This window comes from Nomascus leucogenys, chromosome 4, assembly GCF_006542625.1.
Source record: "Nomascus leucogenys isolate Asia chromosome 4, Asia_NLE_v1, whole genome shotgun sequence".
Lineage (NCBI taxonomy): Eukaryota > Metazoa > Chordata > Mammalia > Primates > Hylobatidae > Nomascus > Nomascus leucogenys.
The window spans coordinates 84652211-84671522 of record NC_044384.1 but is presented as its reverse complement, the minus strand read 5'-3'; the positions used below and the strand labels follow the sequence as shown (position 1 = coordinate 84671522).

At 55.4% G+C, this 19312-nt stretch overlaps 2 protein-coding genes across 4 annotated transcripts; one reads left to right on the top strand and one right to left on the bottom strand.

Annotated features, from left to right (window-relative positions):
* The first annotated feature begins 1349 nt into the window (after positions 1–1349).
* NAALADL1 (N-acetylated alpha-linked acidic dipeptidase like 1) lies at positions 1350–15139 on the top strand. The gene is made up of 18 exons (XM_003274178.3): positions 1350–1560; positions 1647–1819; positions 1900–2021; positions 2405–2527; positions 5144–5427; positions 5529–5633; positions 6308–6393; positions 6555–6674; positions 11563–11648; positions 11733–11796; positions 11900–11967; positions 12226–12317; positions 12399–12489; positions 13441–13522; positions 13605–13778; positions 13853–13940; positions 14051–14143; positions 14502–15139. The coding sequence occupies exons 1-18, from the start codon at positions 1376–1378 to the stop codon at positions 14686–14688; spliced, it is 2223 nt and encodes a 740-aa protein (XP_003274226.2). The 5' UTR covers positions 1350–1375; the 3' UTR covers positions 14689–15139.
* Positions 15127–19104, bottom strand: SAC3D1 (SAC3 domain containing 1). 3 transcript variants are annotated; one of them, XM_030811155.1, is made up of 2 exons: positions 18086–19102; positions 15127–15737 (listed from the first exon to the last, which is right to left on the bottom strand). In XM_030811155.1, the coding sequence occupies exons 1-2, from the start codon at positions 18657–18659 to the stop codon at positions 15265–15267; spliced, it is 1047 nt and encodes a 348-aa protein (XP_030667015.1). In that variant the 5' UTR covers positions 18660–19102; the 3' UTR covers positions 15127–15264. The 3 variants fall into 3 exon arrangements, with proteins under 3 accessions (XP_030667015.1, XP_030667016.1, XP_030667017.1); XM_030811156.1 differs by having other exon boundaries at positions 15654–15737; positions 18024–18879; XM_030811157.1 differs by lacking the exon at positions 15127–15737 and adding an exon at positions 16659–16925 and having other exon boundaries at positions 18086–19104.
* Between the last annotated feature and the right edge of the window lie 208 nt (positions 19105–19312).

The following is a 19312-nucleotide window of genomic DNA, read 5'->3' as shown; positions in this document are numbered from 1 at the left end:
TTTTCAGCCTTGGAGGACCCCCTCAGATGTTCCCTCCTAGACAGAACTCCTCACTCTCTCACTGGGAGCATGGTGGTCCTCCCTTTACAGGGCACTTACCACATGGCTGAACCCAAAGCCTGTCTGCCTCGCCTGCTGGACTTTGCTTCCCCACGGCCTTGCGTGGCTCTAGTATAGCACAGAATGAACAGTGCTTGCATGTATAAAGGAAGGAATGAATAAGTGAATGGAGGGATGGGTGGATGGGTAAATAGGAGGGTGGATGACGGAGTCCAGGCAGAGCCAGGGAATAGAAGAGGAAGTCACCTCGCCAGGGAGGCATGGGCTTCCCCTGCTGTGTCCTCTGGGACAGCCTCCCTTCCCAGGACTCCCACTCCTCGTATCACTGGGCTCCCTTCAGGATAGATGCAGAGAATTCTTCTGGGTCCTCCTTCTTCCTTTAGCTCTAGGCCTTATGTTTTCCAGGGTCAGATGAGGGATGAGTAGTTAAAATTAATGAGCTCCCACTACATGTCAGACACTGCACTAGCTATTTCTACAGATGCCATATTGTTTAATGAAAATGACACTGTAGCGTGGTGGCTCACTCCTGTCATCCCAGCACTTTGGGAGGCCGAGGCGGGTGGATCACCTGAGGTCAGGAGTTTGAGACCAGCCTGGCCAACATGGTGAAACCCTGTCTCTACTAAAAATACAAAAATTAGCTGGACGTGGTGGTGCACACCCGTAATCCCAGCTACTCAGGAGGCTGATGCGGGAAAATCACTTGAGCCCAGGAGGCGGAGGTTGCAGTGAGCTGAGATCGCGCCACTGGACTCCAGCCTGGGTGACAGTGGAAGACACAGTCTAAAAAAAAAAAAAAGAAAAGAAAAGAAAACAGGCATAGAGCATAGAGAAGCTGAGTGAATTGCCCAAGGTCACACAGCTTACGTCCAGCAACAAGGGGGATCTCAACTCAAAATCTGCTCAGGCAGGCAGGGTTGGGTATGCTGCAGATCAGCTGCCTTGGAGGGAGGCAGAGGCAGTGAGGGTGGGCAGTGGGCACGGCCCTGCTGTGAACACAGGAGCTCTGAGTTCCAGCCCTGGCTTGGCCTCTGTTTTCCTGGGATACCCTGGATGAGACCCTTCCCTCTCGGCCTCAGTGTCCCTGGGTGACCTTGCTGCCCTTGGAGGGCCATTCCAGGTAAATTGTGCAGGATGTGGTGGATGTGGATGGCTCCTGGCTCTCACTGCAGCATGTGCCCTCACTCTCCCTGCCAGCTGGGGGTCAAAGGGCAGTGCCACCCATGGGGTAATGTTTAACCAGGCACGACACCCCCTGCATAGGGAATAACCTATAGACCAGTCCCATCCCAGCTGGCCAAGAGTCCGCAGGATGCAGTGGACGAAGGTGTTGGGGCTGGGGCTGGGGGCTGCTGCCCTCTTGGGGCTGGGGATCATCCTGGGCCACTTTGCCATCCCCAAAAAAGCCAACTCACCGGCCCCCCAGGACCTGGACCTGGAGATCCTGGAAACCGTCATGGGGCAGCTGGATGCCCAAAGGATCCGGGAAAACCTCAGGTGAGAGGTGGGGCCATCTGCTCCTCCGTTTGCCAGAGGCCCTCTCCCTGATGCTGGCTCTGCCCCTCCCTCTGCCCACCCTGCAGAGAACTCTCCAGGGAGCCACACGTGGCCTCCAGCCCTCGGGATGAGGACCTCGTGCAGCTGCTGCTGCAGCGCTGGAAGGACCCAGAGTCAGGCCTGGACTCGGCCGAGGCCTCCACGTACGAGGTGCTGCTGTCCTTCCCTAGCCAGGAGCAGCCCAACGTCGTGGACATCGGTGAGGTCCTGCCCAGCCTTGGGAATGCCCAGATGGGGAGCTGCTGGGCCCAGCCATGACACTGCCACCCCCTCCAACAGTGGGCCCCACTGGGGACATCATCCACTCCTGCCACCGGACTGAGGAGAACGTGACCGGGGAGCAAGGGGGGCCAGATGTGGTACAACCCTATGCCGCCTATGCTCCTTCTGGAACCCCACAGGTGGGCCCAGAACCCCCCCCTACTGCCCTGGCCTAGCTCCCTTGGTTCCACCCAGGGTTCTCCCCACCCTGACCCAGGGAACGTGCCTCAACTGGGGCACAGCACCCCCTCCCGAATTTACTCACCTGGACACTCCATCGCTGCTCCTTTCCTCCATCAGTCATTCAACAAACACTAGTGGCTCTGCTCAAGGCCAGGCCTGTTACAGGGCACTCAGACATGGAGGAAACCAGGGGTGACTGTCCTTGGGGAGCTTACAAGCTCTGGGTGAGGTGGGGGAACAGAATCTAAATTCTCCCTCCTGCCATGCAGCCTTCCACCCCCCTTTCCCCACCCGCACTTTGCTGGGCCCAGCTCTAAGGATCACCCCCTCTTGGGACTAGGGCCTCCTCGTCTATGCCAACCGGGGCGCGGAAGAAGACTTTAAGGAGCTACAGACTCAGGGCATCAAACTCGAAGGCACCATCGCCCTGACTCGCTATGGGGGTGTAGGGCGTGGGGCCAAGGTGAGTGGCAGCCCCCCAGTGCAGGAGGCCTCGGTGAGGAAGGGGCCGAGCAGTGGACTGGAGGAAGTGAGGGGAAGGGGAGGAGAAGAGGCAGTGTTGAGTGGGGAACCAAGCCCCGGGGTGGGGCAGGAAAGGCGAGGTGTTTTCAGGTTGTCCCACCAATGGGCTGTGTGGCCTCGGATGCCTCCCTGACCCTCTCTGAGCTGTAGGAAGTAAAGGGGTTGAGTACAATTTTCAGGTTTGGTATTCTGGAAGTCTAAGTCCTCCTGTGAAGTAGTTCTGAATATTCAACTTAAGTCCCTCCTGTTGGCCCTCTCCCTGCCATTTCTTTTCCATCAAAAATTCTGACTAGAGGCCGGGCGCAGTGGCTCACGCCTGTAATCCCAGCACTTTGGGAGGCCAAAGTGGGCAGATCACCTGAGGTCAGGAGATCAAGACCAGCCTGGCCAACATGGTGAAACTGCATCTCTACTCAAAATACAAAATTAGCCACGCATGGTGGTGCATGCCTGTAATCCCAGCTACTGGAGAGGCTCAGGCAGATGAACTGCTTGAACCTGGGAGGCAGAGATGGTAGTGAGCTGAGATTGCACCACTGCACTCTCCAGCCTGGGAGACAGCAAGACTCCGATAAAAAAAAAAAAAAAAAAAAGGCTGGGCGTGGGCGTAGTGGCTCACGCTTGTAATCCTAGCACTTTGGGGGGCCAAGGCAGGCGGATTGCCTGAGCTCAGGAGTTCGAGACCAGCCTGGGCAACACGGTGAAACCCCATCTCTACTAAAATACAAAAAAAAAAAATTAGCTGGGCCTGGCGGTGTGCACCTGTAGTCCTAGCTACTCGGGAGGCTGAGGCAGGAGAATTGCTTGAACCCGGGAGGTGGAGGTTGCAGTGAGCCAAGATTGTGCCACTGCACTCTAGCCTGGGTGACAGAGCGAGACTCCATCTCTAAACAAAACAAAACAAACAAACCAAACATTAATATAAAAAGAGTAGAATGAGAGAGGGGAAGGGAGAGTTGGTATTTAATGGGGACTGAGTTTCGGATTTGTCAGATGAAGAGTTCTAGAGATGAATGGTGGTGATGTTGCACAATATGGATGTACTGAATGCCACTGAACTGCACACTCCACATGCTAAGTTTATGTTATGTGTATTTTACCACAATTTTTTAAAAAGTGGGCTGGGTGCTGTGGCTCATGCCTGTAATCCCAGCACTTTGGGAGGCCAAGGCAGGCAGATTACCTGAGGTCAGGAGTTCGAGACCAGCCTGGCCAACATGGTGAAACCCTGTCTCTACTGAAAATACAAAAATTAGCCGCTCACGGTGGTGGGCGCCTGTAATCCCAGCTACTCGGGAGGTTGAGGCAGGAGAATCACTTGAACCCAGGAGGCAGAGGTTGCAGTGAGCCGAGATCACGCCATTGCACTCCAGCCTGGGGGACAAGAGCAAGATTTTGTCTTAAAAAAAAAAAAGTGTCCATAATAAGAGCTGGGAAAAGAGAAAGAAAGAAGGAAGGTGGGGAGAAAGGAAGGAAGAAAAGAAAGGGAAAAAAGGAAAAGAAAAAGAAAGGGGAACAAGCAGTGTAGAAATACACAGATTATTAATTAACCATCACCACTACCCATTTCCAGAACCTTTTCATCATTTCAAACAGAAACTTTATTTAACAATAACTCCCCAGGTCCCTGCCCCAGCCCCTATTCTATTTTCCGTAACCTCAATTCTACTTTCTGTCTCTATGAATTTGCCTATTCTAGGTACCTCGCATAAATGAAAGTATAAGATATTTGTCTTTTTATGTCTGGCTTATTTCACTTAACATAAGATCTTCAAGGCTCATTGATGTATCAGAACTTTATTTCTTTTTAGGCTGAATAATATTCCATTGTTTTTTGTTTGTTTGTTGGGGTTTTTTTGAGACAGAGTCTTGCTCTGTCACTCAGGCTGGAGTGCAGTGGCATGATCTCAGCTCACTGCAACCTCCGCCTCCCGGGTTCAGGTGATTCTCGTGCCTCAGCCTCCCAAGTAGCTGGGACTACAGGTGTGTACCACCACACCTGGCTAATTTTTGTATTTTTAGTAGAGACAAGGTTTCGCCATGTTGGCCAGGCTGGTCTTGACCTCAGGTGATCTGCCCACTGGTCTTGACCTCAGGTGATCCGACCTCAGGTGATCTGCCTGCCTCGGCCTCCCAAAGTGTTGGGATTACAGGCGTGAGCCACCACACCCGGCCTCCATTGTATGTTACAGCCCACATTTGGTTTAGCCATTCATCTGTTGATGGACACTTGGGCTATTTCCTCCTTTTGGCCATTGACGATAATGCTGCTGTGGACATGAATACACAACCGTGTTGTTTTATGCAGCTTCATGGTATTCCACCGTAGGATGTCCCTGTTATTCAACCAGACTCCACTGATAGGCACTGGCTTGGCTGTGCCGAACTGGCCTTTACTGTTGCAAGAGGCACTGCCATAAATGACTTGTGCAAACATCATCTTGCCCATGGGAAGATTGGTCTATCCTGGCTTCCACAGTCGAGGAAGGAGGAAGAGGAACAGGACATATCTGGTCCCAGTCCCTCCCTTACACACAGCCTCTTCTGCCCGCTGCAGGCTGTGAACGCTGCCAAGCACGGGGTAGCCGGGGTGCTGGTGTACACAGACCCTGCCGACATCAACGATGGGCTGAGCTCACCCAACGAAACCTTTCCCAACTCCTGGTACCTGCCCCCCTCAGGAGTGGAGCGAGGCTCCTACTACGAGTATTTTGGGGACCCTCTGACTCCCTACCTTCCAGCCGTCCCCTCTTCCTTCCGCCTGGACCTTGCCAATGTCTCTGGATTTCCCCCAATTCCTACACAGCCCATTGGCTTCCAGGATGCAAGAGACCTGCTCTGGTGAGTTTGTGCCCTGGGGTGTCCTGCCCAGCCCCCAGTGGCCTCCAGACTTCAAGCCCCACACTCACATTTACCCTGAAGGGCCTCTTCCTCCTCCCCAGTAACCTCAACGGAACTTTGGCCCCAGCCGCCTGGCAGGGAGCACTGGGCTGCGGCTACAGGTTGGGTCCTGGCTTCCGGCCTGACGGAGACTTCCCAGCAGACAGGTGAGATGCAGCCAGACCAGTTCTCCCTCAGTTGCCCTCTCCCACAACTCGCCTCTCCCCTTCCCTTGTGATTATGTTCCCTCTTTCCACTTCAAAGCCTGACCTTTTTCCCTTTCTTCTCTCTCCCAGACCCTCTCCTGACCCCAAAATATCTGTCTTGTTTGTGGGAAGCCCGTGAAACAGCTGCTGCTGTTTCCTGCGGGGATTCCCCTGCCCCTCCCACCTCATCTCGACGTCTGCACCCCACGACTCTCTCTCTTGAAGATGCCAAGCTCCTTCCCAAATCAGGGCCCCTGCCACTCCCGACCTGCACCAACCTCCCTCTCTGCAGCAGCCCCTGGCCTCCAGGTGCCCTCTCCTCCCAGGCCCCTTCACCCAGCTGTTCCTGTCCTCGTGGTCTGTCTCACTCAGGAGAGGGAGGCCCCACGAGCACCAGGTCCACATCTGTCGCCGTCATTGCCCAGAGCCTAGTCAGGGACTAAGTACCCAATAAGTACCTACCCAGCGAGTGGGCAGGAGAGCCTGGCTCCAGCCTTGCTGCCTCTCTTGGTACTTCGGGGCCAATGAATGACCTTGCCACGTCAGTTTCCAGCTCCGGGCCTCAGTGTCTCCTGCATTGGGTGGGGGGCAGTGGGCAAGGCCAAGAGTCTTCTCACACCTTTCACCCTCCCCAGCCAGGTGAATGTGAGCGTCTACAACCGCCTGGAGCTGAGGAACTCTTCCAACGTCCTGGGCATCATCCGTGGGGCCGTGGAGCCTGGTGAGCCCTCCTCTTGCTGACTGCGCCCCAGGCCCCTGCTCTGCTCTGGATGCCGCTGCCACTGTGTCCTCATCCAGCCCTGCCCTTGCCACCACCCAGCCCAGCTCCCCCTACCTACCTCTCCTTCTCCTCTGGTTCTCTGCCCCTTTACCTCTGGCCAGATCGCTATGTGCTGTATGGGAACCACCGAGACAGCTGGGTGCACGGGGCTGTGGACCCCAGCAGCGGCACTGCCGTCCTCCTGGAGCTCTCCCGTGTCCTGGGGACCCTGCTGAAGAAGGGTGAGGCGGCCCCCTCCCCTGGACCAGGGACCCTCGCCCCCGGAGGTCCCCTTCCTGTTCCACCTCCTCTCCCTCACACTGCAGTGCTCCTTGTGCCATGCCTGAGGGCCCTGGGGGCAGAAATGCATGACACCAGCCTTGGCCCATAGCAGCCCAGTGTGGTACAGGGAATAGACTGTGGGTTGATTCATGTGCAGCTTCCAAGTGCCTCCCGTGTGCCTGGATGGAGCGAGGCCCGATGCTGCTGTGAAGCAGGCAGAGCCCAGGCTCTGCCCTCTGGGAACTTTAGCTCAGCTGGGTCAGGGACGGCAGCCGATCGTCAACCCTGATGTCTCTAATATCTCATGTGCCTTTGATGTGCCAGGCCAAGTTGGGACAAGTCTCTCAGCGGAGGCAGCACTTCAACGTTTCAGTGCTTCAGGGAAGGGGAGGAGGGCAAGGAGATGGCAGCCGGAAAGGAGGTGGGCAGGGCTGGGCGAGGTGGCAGAGCAGGCAGGGCCAGGCCAGGCTGAGGAGTTTGGAGTTCAGTCCAAGGGTTGTGGGAAGCTGGTGAAGGATTTCACGCAGGAGAGGGACATGATAGAGTCCCCATGTTAAACGGCTCCTGGCCAGGCATGGTGGCTCACGCCTGTAATCCCTGCACTCTGGGAGGCCGAGGCAGGCAGATCACGAGGTCAGGAGTTCGAGACCAGCCTGGCCAACATGGTGAAACCCTGTCTCTACTAAAAATACAAAAATTAGCAGGGCGTGGTGGTGTGCGCCTGTAGTCCCTGCTACTCGGGAGGCTGAGGCAGAAGAATCACTTGAACCTGGGAGGCGGAGGTTGCAGTGAGCTGAGATCGTGCCACTGGACTCCAGCCTGGGGAATGGCGCAAAACTCCGTCTAAAAAAAAAGCGAGGAGCAGGGGAAGGGCACACCATGTAGGGGGCCCAAGTAGACGCTTGTCATTCCAAGGCTGGAGATGCTGTGGGGCTTGGACCCAGATGGAGGGCAGTGGGACAGGGACAGGCTGCTGGGCCCGGGTCTGCTGGCTCCAGGGGCAAGAGGGAGGACAGTCAAGGGCTCTGGTCTGAGCGACTCGACATTAGTGCCATTTAAGAAAAACAGAACTGGGCGGATCTAGGACAGATCTAGAAGGAAGACGTGAATCTGGGTCTTCCCATATTGATTAGTTATTTATTTTTATAGTGAGACGGGGTCTCACCGTGTTGCCTAAGCTGGTCTTGAACTCCAGGACTCAAGTGATTCACAGGCATTGAGCTCCCATGCCAGGCCCTCTTTCGTTAGTTTTAAAAATTCATGGTAAAATATACATAACAAAATTGACCAGTTTTACATTTGTAAGTATTTGATTCAGTGGCATTAAGTATGTTTCTAAAGTTGTGCAACCATCACTGCCATCGGCTCCAGAACTTCTTCATCTTCCCTTACATATAATATCCCGGAGTGCTAAGCATGGCATTTGAACCGATACCCACTCAACTGTAATTGCACACAAACACGCCACTGCTGCGAAACTCCATCCCCCCTTGTATGATATGATGTCACAGTTCAGAAATGAGACCTGAAGTCTGGCCACAGTGGTTCATGCTGGTTATCCCAGCACTTTGGGAGGCCGAGGTGGGCGGATTGCTTGAGCCCAGGAGTTCGAGACCAACCTGGGCAACATAGTGAGGCCTTGTCTCTACAAAAAATAAACATAAAAAAATAACCAGGCGTGGTGGCATGCACCTGTGGTCCCAGCTACTTCGGAGGCTGTGTGGGAGGAATGCTTGAGCCTGGGAGGTTGAGGCTGCAGTAAGCCATGATCACGCAACTGCACTCCAGCCTGGGCAACAGAAAAAGACCCTGTCTCAAAAAAAAAAAAAGGAAAGAAAGAAAAAAAAGAAAGAAAGAAAGAAAGAGAGAAAGAAAGAAAGGAGAGAAAGAAAGAAAGGAAAGAAAGGAAAGAGAAAAAGAAAGAAAGGAGAGAGAGACTTGAGAGATGACTTGGGGAGTTGGTAGCAAAATAGTTTGTGAAACCACAGGTGTTGCTGAGATCAGCTCAGAAGCCAGGGGTAGAGGGAGTGGGCAAGCTTGTGGAGAGAGGCTGGGCTTTCGACTTTACCCTTATGGGTAGCGTAGAAATTCCCGTATTTTTTTGTTTGTCGAAGTGTTCTATGTTGAAATAATTTCAGACTTACAGAGTTGTAAAAATAGTATAAAGAAGCCTCTTATACAGACACTCCTAATATTAATGCTTCACCACGTTTGCTTTCTATCTCTATATAATATATGGGCCAGGCACGGTGACTCATGCCAATAATCCCAGCACGTTGGGAGGCAGAGGCAGGAGGATCACTTGAGCCCAAGAGTTTAAGACCAGTCTGGGGAACATACTGAGACCCCTGTCTCTACAAAAAATAGGGGAAAAAAGCCTTGGCTATTTATAATATAACTATATATGTTTTTGTCTGAAGTATTATTATTATTGTTATTTTGAGACACAGTCTTACTCTGTGACCCAGGCTGGAGTGCAGTGGCACTATCCGGCTCACTGCAACCTCTGCCCCCGAGGTTCAAGCCATTCTCCTGCCTCAGCCTCCCGAGTAGTTGGGATTACAGGCATGCGCCACCGCGCCTGGCTAATTTTTGTATTTTCAGTAGAGATGGGGTTTTACCGTGTTGGCCAGGCTGATGTCGAACTCCTGACCTCAGGTGATCCACCCGCCCCGGCCTTCCAAAGTGCTGGGATTACAGGTGTGAGCCAATGTGCCTGGCCAATTTTCCACAACTTTTTTTTTGTTTTTTTTTTTAAGACAGAGTCTTGCTCTGTCACCCAGGCTGGAGTGCAGTGGCATGATCTCGGCTCACTGCAAGCTCCGCCTCCCAGGTTTGCGCCATTCTCCTGCCTCAGCCTCCCGAGTAGCTGGGACTACAGGCGACCGCCACCACGCCCGGCTAACTTTTTGTATTTTTAGTAGAGATGGGGTTTCACCGTGTTAGCCAGGATGGTCTCGATCTCCTGACCTCGTGATCCGCCCGCCTCAGCCTCCCAAAGTGCTGGGATTACAGGCGTGAGTCACTGCGCCAGCCCCCACAACTTTTAAATACTTCCAGCCGGGCGTGGTAGCTCATGCCTGTAATCCCAGCACTTTGGAAGGCCAGGGTGGGTGGATCACCTGAGGTCAGGAGTTCGACACCAGCCTGGCCAACATGGTAAAACCCCATCTCTACTGAAAATACAAAAATTAGCTGGACGTGGTGGTGGGCTCCTGTAATCCCAGCTACTCGGGAGGCTGAGGCAGGAGAATGGTTTGAACCTGGGAGGCAGAGGTTGCAGTGAGCTGATTGCGCCACTGCACTCCAGCCTGGTTGATGAGAGTGAGACTCCGTCTCAAAAAAGAGAAAAAAATATTTTTTGAGACAGGGTCTCACTCTGTTGCCCAGCCTGGAGCGCAGTGGTGCAACCAGCTCACTGCACCCTCGACCTCCTGGGCTCAAGCGATCCTCCTGCCTCAGCTTCCTGATTAGCTGAGACTACAGGTGTGTGCGCCACCAAGCCCTGATACTTTTCTACTTTTTGTAGAGACAAGGTCTTGCTGTTACTCAGGCTGGTCTTGAACTCTTGGGCTTAAGTGATCCTCCTCGCCTCAGCCTCCCAAAGTGTTGGGATTACAGGCGTGAGCCACTGTGCCCAGTGATAATGACCTTGATAGCAAAATAATTTTTTGGCCCAAGCTCCAATCTAGGATCACGCTAGTGATCTGGTTACCAGTTTCCTTTAATCTATAATAATTGTTTAGCTGTTCTTTGTCTTTCATGATCCTGCTATTATTATCCTATTATTTTGTCAAATAACCCTCAATTTGGGTTTGTCTCATTTGATTTAGATTATATATTTTTGGCAGAAAAAAGTGTAAAAATGTGTAATTGCAAGCATGTAATCATATCACACTGAAAAATTCTGCATTTGCTGGTTGCGGTAGCTCACACCTGTAATCCCAGCACTTTGGGAGGCTGAAGTGGGTGGATCGCTTGAGCTCAGGAGTTCAAGACTGGCCTGGGCAACATGGAGAAACCCAATCTCTACCAAAAATACAGTAATCAGCCAGGCGTGGTGGTGTGTGCCTGTGGTCCCAGCTACTTGGGAGGTTGAGGTGAGAGGATCGCTGGACCCCAGGAAGTTGAGGGTGCGGGGAGCCGAGATCACACCACTGCACTCCAACCTGGGCCACAGAGTGAGACTCGGTCCCCCAGGCTGGATGCAGTGGCACGATCTCAGCTCACTGCAACCTCTACCTCCCAGGCTCAAGCAATTCTCCTGCCTGAACTCGGGAGACGGAGCATCCTGCAACCTGGCTTCCACCTCCAGTCCCTATACCCACAGTGTGGAGCCAAATATCTGGATTTGAAACTGGCTCTGCTGCCTACCAGCTGTGTGACCCTGGGAGTCATTTAGCTTCTCTCAGTTTCTTCAACTGTGAAATGGAAATAATAATAGTACCTTCCTCAAGGCATTGTTGTAGGGATTGGTTCAATGTGGATAACGCCCTAACAGGAAACGTTCATGTGTCATCACCAAGTGAAGATGGCTATGGAGTTTGGCCTGGAGGCGGGGGTTGAGGGTGGAGGGTCGGAAGTCTTCCCAGAGCATGCCCACAGAGAGAGGGGCAGTGGGCATTTTGGTAGAAAGGACCACCCGACCCTTCAGGGGGCTTGGAGTTGGGGTCAGTGTTTGGTGCGGGAGCCTCCTGGAAGGCCTGGCTGCAGGGTGCCAGGACCTCCTGTCACGAGCTGCCCCGCCTTTTCCCGCTCTCCCCTACTCCTCACGTCAGCAGCCTTTCTCCTAAGGCACCCTAGGATCAGGAGGACCCTGTCCTCCAACCCTCTATCCCCCACTTCCAGGCACCTGGCGTCCACGCAGATCAATCGTGTTTGCGAGCTGGGGGGCTGAGGAGTTTGGGCTCATTGGCTCCACGGAATTCACAGAAGTGAGTGGCCCTACAGGGTAGGGGATCGAAAGGGGTTCCCAGGGCAGAACGGCGCGGGGCTGACGTCGCCCCTCGCACCCGCAGGAGTTCTTCAACAAGCTGCAGGAGCGCACGGTGGCCTACATCAACGTGGACATCTCGGTGTTTGGTATGGGAGTGGCGAGGCAGGAAAGGGGAGGAGACGGCCGGACGACGGGGTGGGTAAAAGAAGGGGCTGGGGCCCAAATAGTCTTTCTCCCCTCCTCCCACAGCCAACGCTACCCTTAGGGTGCAGGGGACGCCCCCTGTCCAGAGTGTCGTCTTCTCTGCAACCAAAGAGGTGGAAGGGGGCAGGCCGGGCGCGGCTGAACTAGCGGGGGCGGGGCAGTGCGGTGGGAGGGCCGTGTGCGGCGGGCGGGGCCACACGGGTGGGCGGGGCTGGGGAGTGGTACTATCTAGATCTGCTGGGGCTGGATTGAGGCTGGGGCGAGCCTCGTAAGGACTGGACCGTGGGTGGGCAGGAGACCGGTGGAGGACCCGCCCTGTTGTTGGGGCTGGGGAGGACCCCGCACTGAGACTAAATTCTCCTTCCGCCCAGATCCGCTCACCAGGCCCTGGCGACCTGAGCATCTACGACAACTGGATCCGGTACTTCAACCGCAGCAGCCCGGTGTACGGCCTGGTCCCCAGGTGAGCCCAGGGACAGAAGGGGGCCCGGAGCGAGGCGGTCCGGCCCAGCGCTCTTTATCCCGGCCCCCTTCCTTCCCGCAGCTTGGGTTCTCTGGGTGCTGGCAGCGACTATGCATCCTTCATTCACTTCCTGGGCATCTCCTCCATGGACATCGCCTATACCTATGACCGGGTGAGCAGGTGCCCCTCCGTCCCTGCCTCGGTACCTTGCTGCATGCGTCCCCTCCTCTCCTTGGTGCTGTTCTCATACAGACTGAACCCTGCTCCTTTACTCATTGCTACCTCTGCCAAGTTTCTTAAAAAAATACACACACACACACACACACACACACACACACACACACACACACGTTTTATACAGACGGAGTCTTGCTTTGTTGCCAGGCTGGTCTTGAACTCCTGGACTCAAACCATCCTCCCGCCTCAGCCTCCTAAAGTGCTGGGATTACAGGCGTGAGCCTTGGTGCCCGGCCTCTGCCAAGTTTAACCTTTTCAAGCACCTCTTTATGCTCATCTATGTTATTTTATCAAATGTAAGATACTACTGATTATAAGATGTGCCATTATGTTATGCAATATTCAGGAAAGGAAAAAAAACCACCGCTTCCAACCAGTTGTAAGATGACATTGCCTGTAAGAAGCATTCTGTTTCCAAAGATCTTAAAATGTCGGGAGGGAAATTAATCTCAGCATTGATTAACTCAGACCATTGGCGTGAGCGTTGGCATGAAGGTAAAACAAGACAAGGGGTGCAGAGTGCCCAGCTGGCACCTCCCTGTTTGATGCTCCAAAAAATACGTTCTCCACCTCACAGCCACAGTGATTCTCGGTAGTAGAGCTGGGATTTGAATCTCTCTATCTGACCCCAAAGCCCCAGGTTCTTCTCCTTCCTGTGAAACTGGAAACTGGCACCAGACCCAGCTCTTCTACTAATTAGCTATGTGATATCAGCAGGTTAACCTCTCTGAGCTTCAGTTTCCTTTTCTGTTGGAATTCTAGAAGCCACCTCATAGACATGGCCAAGATTCAATGGAGATAATGCCCACATTTTGCAGCTCACTGGAGGTACACCTTCTCCCACTTCCCATTCCAAGCCTGTCACCTCTGGGCTTTGTTCCCCCAGAGCAAGACTTCAGCCAGGATCTACCCCACCTACCACACAGCCTTTGACACCTTTGACTATATGGACAAGTTTTTGGACCCAGGTGAGGAGGGAGACAAGGGGCATCCTGAGACCAGAACAGGAGAGGCTGAAGACTGAGCTCTGGCCTTGTCACCTTGCTGCAGGCTTCAGCAGCCATCAGGCTGTGGCCCAGACAGCAGGGAGTGTGATTCTCCGGCTCAGTGACAGCTTCTTCCTGCCCCTCAAAGTCAGTGACTACAGTGAGACACTCCGCAGCTTCCTGCAGGCAGCCCAGCAAGACCTTGGGGCCCTGCTGGAGCAGCAGAGCATCAGTCTGGGTATGCACAGCCCTGACCCTGAGGCATGGGGAGCCCTGCACCCCCAGGACTAAGCCACTGCTTGTTCCTCACAGGGCCTCTGGTGACTGCAGTGGAGAAGTTTGAAGCAGACGCTGCAGCCTTGGGCCAACGCATATCAACACTGCAGAAGGGCAACCCTGAGTGAGCAAGGGCAGCCGGCAGGGGCTGGGAGGGCAGCATCCAGGGCAGGATACCAGGCTGATAGCTGGGCTGCTGGCTCCAGGGTGACTGGCAGGTCCTGCCTCCACCAGCCCCCTGCAGGTCCGGATGCTCAATGACCAGTTGATGCTCTTGGAACGGACCTTTCTGAACCCTAGAGCCTTCCCAGAGGAACGCTACTACAGGTGAGTCAGTCCCAGAGTCCTGGGAGGTGCCTCCAGGTGGGGCCGGGCAATGGCCCCCCACCTGAGACGAGGTGGTCAGCTTCTCTGCCCTTTAGAGTGCAACCCAGCCCCTGAAGAAGATGGGAATGTAAGGCTCAGGGAGGGGAGGAAAGTTGCTTGAGGGTCCCTCTGGGAGCTAGGACTGGAACCCACATTTTGTCCCCCCACTGCCACCGCTCTAAGAGTCCCCTGGCCTTCAGAGATAGGTGGAGGGGGGTGCTTTTCTGCCTCGCTGCATACAGGAGCTGAGCCAGTTCTAGGCCCAGGCTTCTCCTTCCTGGCTCCTGACTGACCCTGATCCTGTCCCATTTCTCGTCAGCCATGTGCTCTGGGCACCTCGCACGGGCTCCGTAGCCACATTCCCGGGCCTATCCAATGCCTGCTCCAGGGCCAGGGACACAGCTTCTGGATCTGAAGCTTGGGCTGAGGTCCAGAGACAGCTCAGCATTGTGGTGACAGCCCTGGAGGGTGCGGCAGCCACCCTGAGGCCTGTGGCTGACCTCTGACCCCAGCCCTCTTTCTTCAGCCCTCTCTTTACCCCAACCCTCTCCTGCCTGCTTTCCTGAGATGTCCTGGTCTTCCTTGGTGCCAGGAGAGGGCACTACCACAGGACCCTCTCAAGCTTCTCTGGCAACAGCTTGGGGTCCCTGAGGGGAGTGGCAAGTCCTAATGCAACTCACCCTCATCCTGGTGCTTAGGTGGCAGAGGGTGGGCAGCAGGGGACAGGGATGGGATGGCAAAACCACCAACTGCCCTTGGTGGTGGGTGGGTGGAGATGGGATGCATAATGCCAACCTCAGATGCCAACTCAGGTCATCAAGGCCAAGGACCAGTGGCGAAAGTGAGGCATGGGGTGCCTTAGGCCTTGCCTAGTCTGCGTTCCTCTCCCGGCATGCTGTGTATCCTAACTCCCAACAACAGCCCCTCAAATAAATCACATCTAGTGACTGGTACCAACAAAACAAGTTCCTTTTATTATCTGGGAACCATGGAAAAAGAAACCTAAGTGCTCTGGCCCAGTCCTGGGGCTCTGGGAGGCTCACGCTCCCTCCTCAGGCTGGGGACCCGGGTCTGTCCGCGCCTTAATCTTCCTCCTCTGCCATGACCACCTCCTCCAGGGTACGTCCTCGAAGTTTGCTCTCCACTAACACCTTGCACGTACTGGCAGGTGGTAGCCCTTCCTCCACGTAGCGACCCCTCAGGAACACAACTCTCTCCTCTCCGTCCAAGGGCAGCCCGTGGGCCTGGCACAGGTCCTGTGCTTCCCTGAGTCCATCCAGGGCCAGGAGGTTGACCATGAAGCCCAGAGGCAAGGTCTGGCCCTTGGGGGTGCTAAAGGCACAAGCGAGGCGGGCCAGGGCTTCCCGGCGGGCATGGCCCACATGGCACTGCACAGCACAACTTGGCAGGTAGGGCAGGGTCTGGAGCAGACGGAACAGGCGGGCAGCATTGCCCTCTCGGAAGGCAGCATCTACCGCCAAGGCCTTGCGGAGGGGCGGGCAGGTGCGCAGGGCAGCAGGCAGCTGTAGAACCTCCCGCAGGGCTTCCACGGAGCCTGTGAGAGCGGGAAGCCAGAATGAGGACGCCTGGTCCTTACAGGATCAGGCCAATCTCGGCTCCCAACACCCTGTCCTTCCTCTCTCCTCGACCACGCCCCTTCTCTAGGCCTAGCCCAACTTCCCTCTCCCCTCTAAGGGCCAGCCTTTGGCTCCTTCCCTGACCCATATTTGAATCAGAGTTGCCTCAGGATCTTGACTCCTGCAGTCCAGATCTTAACTTACAACACTAAAGTGGGCAGGGTTTACGGATTTTGGAAGCTGGCCCAGATAATTTAATGATTCGCCTGAGAGTGTCCTAAGGTGGGTATGTAGTTGAGCCTGACCCCAGTCCAAGTTTTCTGACTTGGATTTCCCACTATCCTGGCTTCCCTGCACCCACAGTTTTGGGAGCCAACTCTGCCCCACTTTCCCCTGACCACCTGGGAAGGCCCCTTCCTTCAGGAGACTGCCCCTGCTTCCCTTCCGGAAGAGTCGCAGACACTGGAACCTTGGGCCTCATTTGTAAACTGGGGCTTCTGACCAATAAGTAGGTTGTGAAGTCAACAGCATTTTATTAAAATTATATAGGGCAGGGCCTTTTTAAATTTTTTTTGAGACAGACTTGCTTTGTCACCTAGGCTGACGTATAGTGGCTCTCGGCTCACTGCAATCTCCACTACCTCCCAGGTTCAAGTGATTCTCCTGCATCAGCCTCCTGAGTAGCTGGGATTACGGGTATGCGCCACCACACCCAGCTAATTTCTGCATTTCCAGTAGAAGGGGCCCAGCCAGAACAGAGCTTTTTTGGGCACAGTGGCTCATGCCTGTAATCCCAGCACTTTGGGAGGCCAACGCGGTAGGATCACTTTAGCCCAGGAGTTTGAGACCAGCCTGGTCAACATGGCAAGACTCCAATCCCTATATAAAAATAAATTTTAGAAAATTAAAAGAAAAGAAAATCATGGTCCTGCCACTGCTACTGTTAACCAGTGCTGCGTCAACAGGCAAGTCACCTCACTACCCTGGGCTTCGATTTCTTCCCCCACTAGACCAGGGATAATTACCAGGCCTTCTTCACAGGGGCAGTGTGGACAAAAATAAACCATTAACCGGCCATGATGACAGGCACCCGGCTACTTGGGAGGGTTGGGCAGGAGGATCACTTGAGCCCAGGAATTCGAGTGGCAACATGCGAGACCCCATCTCTACAAAAAAATTTTTTTTAAGTTAGCCGGGTGTAATTGCACACATCTGTGGTCCCAGCTACTCGGAAGGCTGAGGCAGAAGGATCCCTTGAGCCCACGAGGTTGAGGCTGCAGTGAACTATAATCAAGCCACTGTACTCCAGCCTGGGCAACAGAGTGAGACCTTGTCTCAAAAAACACAAACAGGCCGGGTGCAGTGGCTCAGGCCTGTAATCCCAGCACTTTGGGAGGCAGAGGTGAGCTGATCATTTGAGGTCAGGAGTTCGAGACCAGCATGGCCAACATGGTGTTGGCCTGTCTCTACTAAATATCCAAAAACTAGCTGGGCGTGGTGGCGCGCGCCTGTAGTCCCAGCTCTTCGGCAGGCTGAGGCAGGCGAATAGGCTGAACCCGGAAGGCGGAGGTTGCAGTGAGCCAAGATCATGCCAGTGCACTCCAGCCTGGGCGACAGAGCTAGACTCTGTCTCAAAAACAAAGAAAGAAACAAATAATAGAGTTTATTAGAATGCATCACCCATAGAAAGTATCTCCAATGCCTTAAACTTCTGTCTCAGATATATTCGTGGGCATATGTGTTCTTGTTTGCTGTGTAACCCTGACTGGGCGGGTGGGTTTTAAAAAGTTTGAAAATCAGCCGGGCGCGGTGGCTCATGCCTGTAATCCCAGCACTTTGTGAGGCCAAGGTGGGCAGATTACGAGGTCAGGAGTTCGGGACCAGCCTGACCAACATGGTGAAACCCCCGTTTCTACTAAATACAAAAATTAGCCGGGTGTGGTGGCGCGCTCCTGTGATCCCAGCTACTCAGGAGGCTGAGACAGGAGAATTGCTTGAACCAGGGAGGCGGAGGTTGCAGTGAGCCGAGATCGCGCCACTGCACTCCAGCCTGGGCGACAGAGCGAGACTCAAAAAAAAAAAAAAAAGTTTGAAAATCACTAGACCAACTCTCCCGTTCCACCCTTGCCCCCTCCACTTTTATTCCTGAGACAACTAAGACCCAGAGATGGGCCCGAGGTCCCACGTCGGGGCTCGGTGGATCTTGTGCTGTCCTGGGAGGGGGCTAATGGTGAGATGTTAAAGCTAATCCTTCCTTTCCCTACCTCCACTGTCATGGTGGGCTCCTGTCCCCACGCTCTGCCCAGCCGCCAGGATCCCAACTCACCCAGGTTATAGAGCAGAAAGAGGCCTTGGAAGGCGGGCTGGCGGGGGTGCGCCCCGGCGCCCCGCGCGTAGCAGCGCCGCAGCGAGCCGAAGCCCTCCTGCACCTGGGCCTGCAGCAGCACCGGGTCCGCGGGTCCCCGCGCCGCGTCGGGCCCAAGCCGCGCCACCACGGCCAGCAGCGTGGCCAGCGCCGCCTCCAGCACCACCGCTGCCTCGGCGTCGCCCGCGCCCTGCAGGGCCAGGTCCAGGCGCACAGCTCGCAAGCGGTCTGCCACGAAGCTGGCCACCTCGGCGCGGGCGACGTCGGCGCTCTCCGCCACCTCACCGGCCAGGTAGCGCACGGTGGCCAGCAGCACGGAGGGCGGACGCAACTGGCTGGGCGGGGGCCGGGGCTTGCCGGCGGCGGGTCGGCTGTACTCCTTTACCGCGCGCTGCGGATCGGCGCGGGGCGGGTCCTGGCGGCACCCCGGCACCACCTCCAAGCGGTGCAGGCGGCGCTCTCTTTCGCGCTGGGCGCGCTCGGCGGCAGGGCACATGTCCGGGCAGGTGCCCACGGGCAGCTCGCAGCCGGGCATGAGGGGGCTGCGGGGAGACGGTGGGCGCTCAGCATCCCCGGGACGGCGGTGCTGCGGGAAGGCACGCGAGGCCGGCCGGGGGTGAGGAGCGGCGGGGCGGGGCTGAATCTGGCTGGGCCCGCCTGTCCGCCATGATCCCCGGCCTTCGGGCCGCCCATCGAGCCACCTCTGTCCTCTCACCCGGTCCAGTCGAGTTGGCCTCCCGAGATGCACTGCGTTGTAGTCCAGCTACGCCTCTGCGGCTCCGCGCGCTCTGGGGCGGCTAACGGGCCCCATCGAGCGCCAAGTTCTGCTTCGCGCGCTCCCCTTAGTGTTTTTAACGTGTAGCCCGGGCCGCTCCCATGATACACCGGCGTAGTCCCTGCCGCAACCAACCGCTTTGTGGTGAGGCGGGGCGGGGCGGGGCTGAGGCCACGCCTTCCAGCCCGCTGAGCAATCAGGATTTGGCGTTGGGGCCTCGGAGACAGGTACCCGGGCTTTGGGTTCCTCTCCTTCATCCCTTCCACCCAATAAACCGGCTCCATCGGCTTGTCCTCTATTTCCCTGGAGGCTGTGCTCCCTATTTTCTAGCTCAGGGGCCAGCAAATGTTTTCTGCAAAGGGCCAGGTTGTAAGTGTTTTGGGATTTGCAGGCGGCAAAGACTCAACTCTGCA

Coding starts and splice junctions, on each gene's coding strand:
- SAC3D1 (XM_030811155.1), bottom strand. CDS start 18,659: ATGCCCGGCTGCGAGCTGCCCGTGGGCACCTGCCCGGACATGTGCCCT. Junction 15,738..18,085: donor CTTTCTGCTCTATAACCTGG/GTGAGTTGGGAT, acceptor CCGCTCTCACAG/GCTCCGTGGAAGCCCTGCGG.
- NAALADL1 (XM_003274178.3), top strand. CDS start 1,376: ATGCAGTGGACGAAGGTGTTGGGGCTGGGGCTGGGGGCTGCTGCCCTC. Junction 2,022..2,404: donor CTCCTTCTGGAACCCCACAG/GTGGGCCCAGAA, acceptor TCTTGGGACTAG/GGCCTCCTCGTCTATGCCAA. Junction 12,318..12,398: donor GTGTACGGCCTGGTCCCCAG/GTGAGCCCAGGG, acceptor TCCTTCCCGCAG/CTTGGGTTCTCTGGGTGCTG.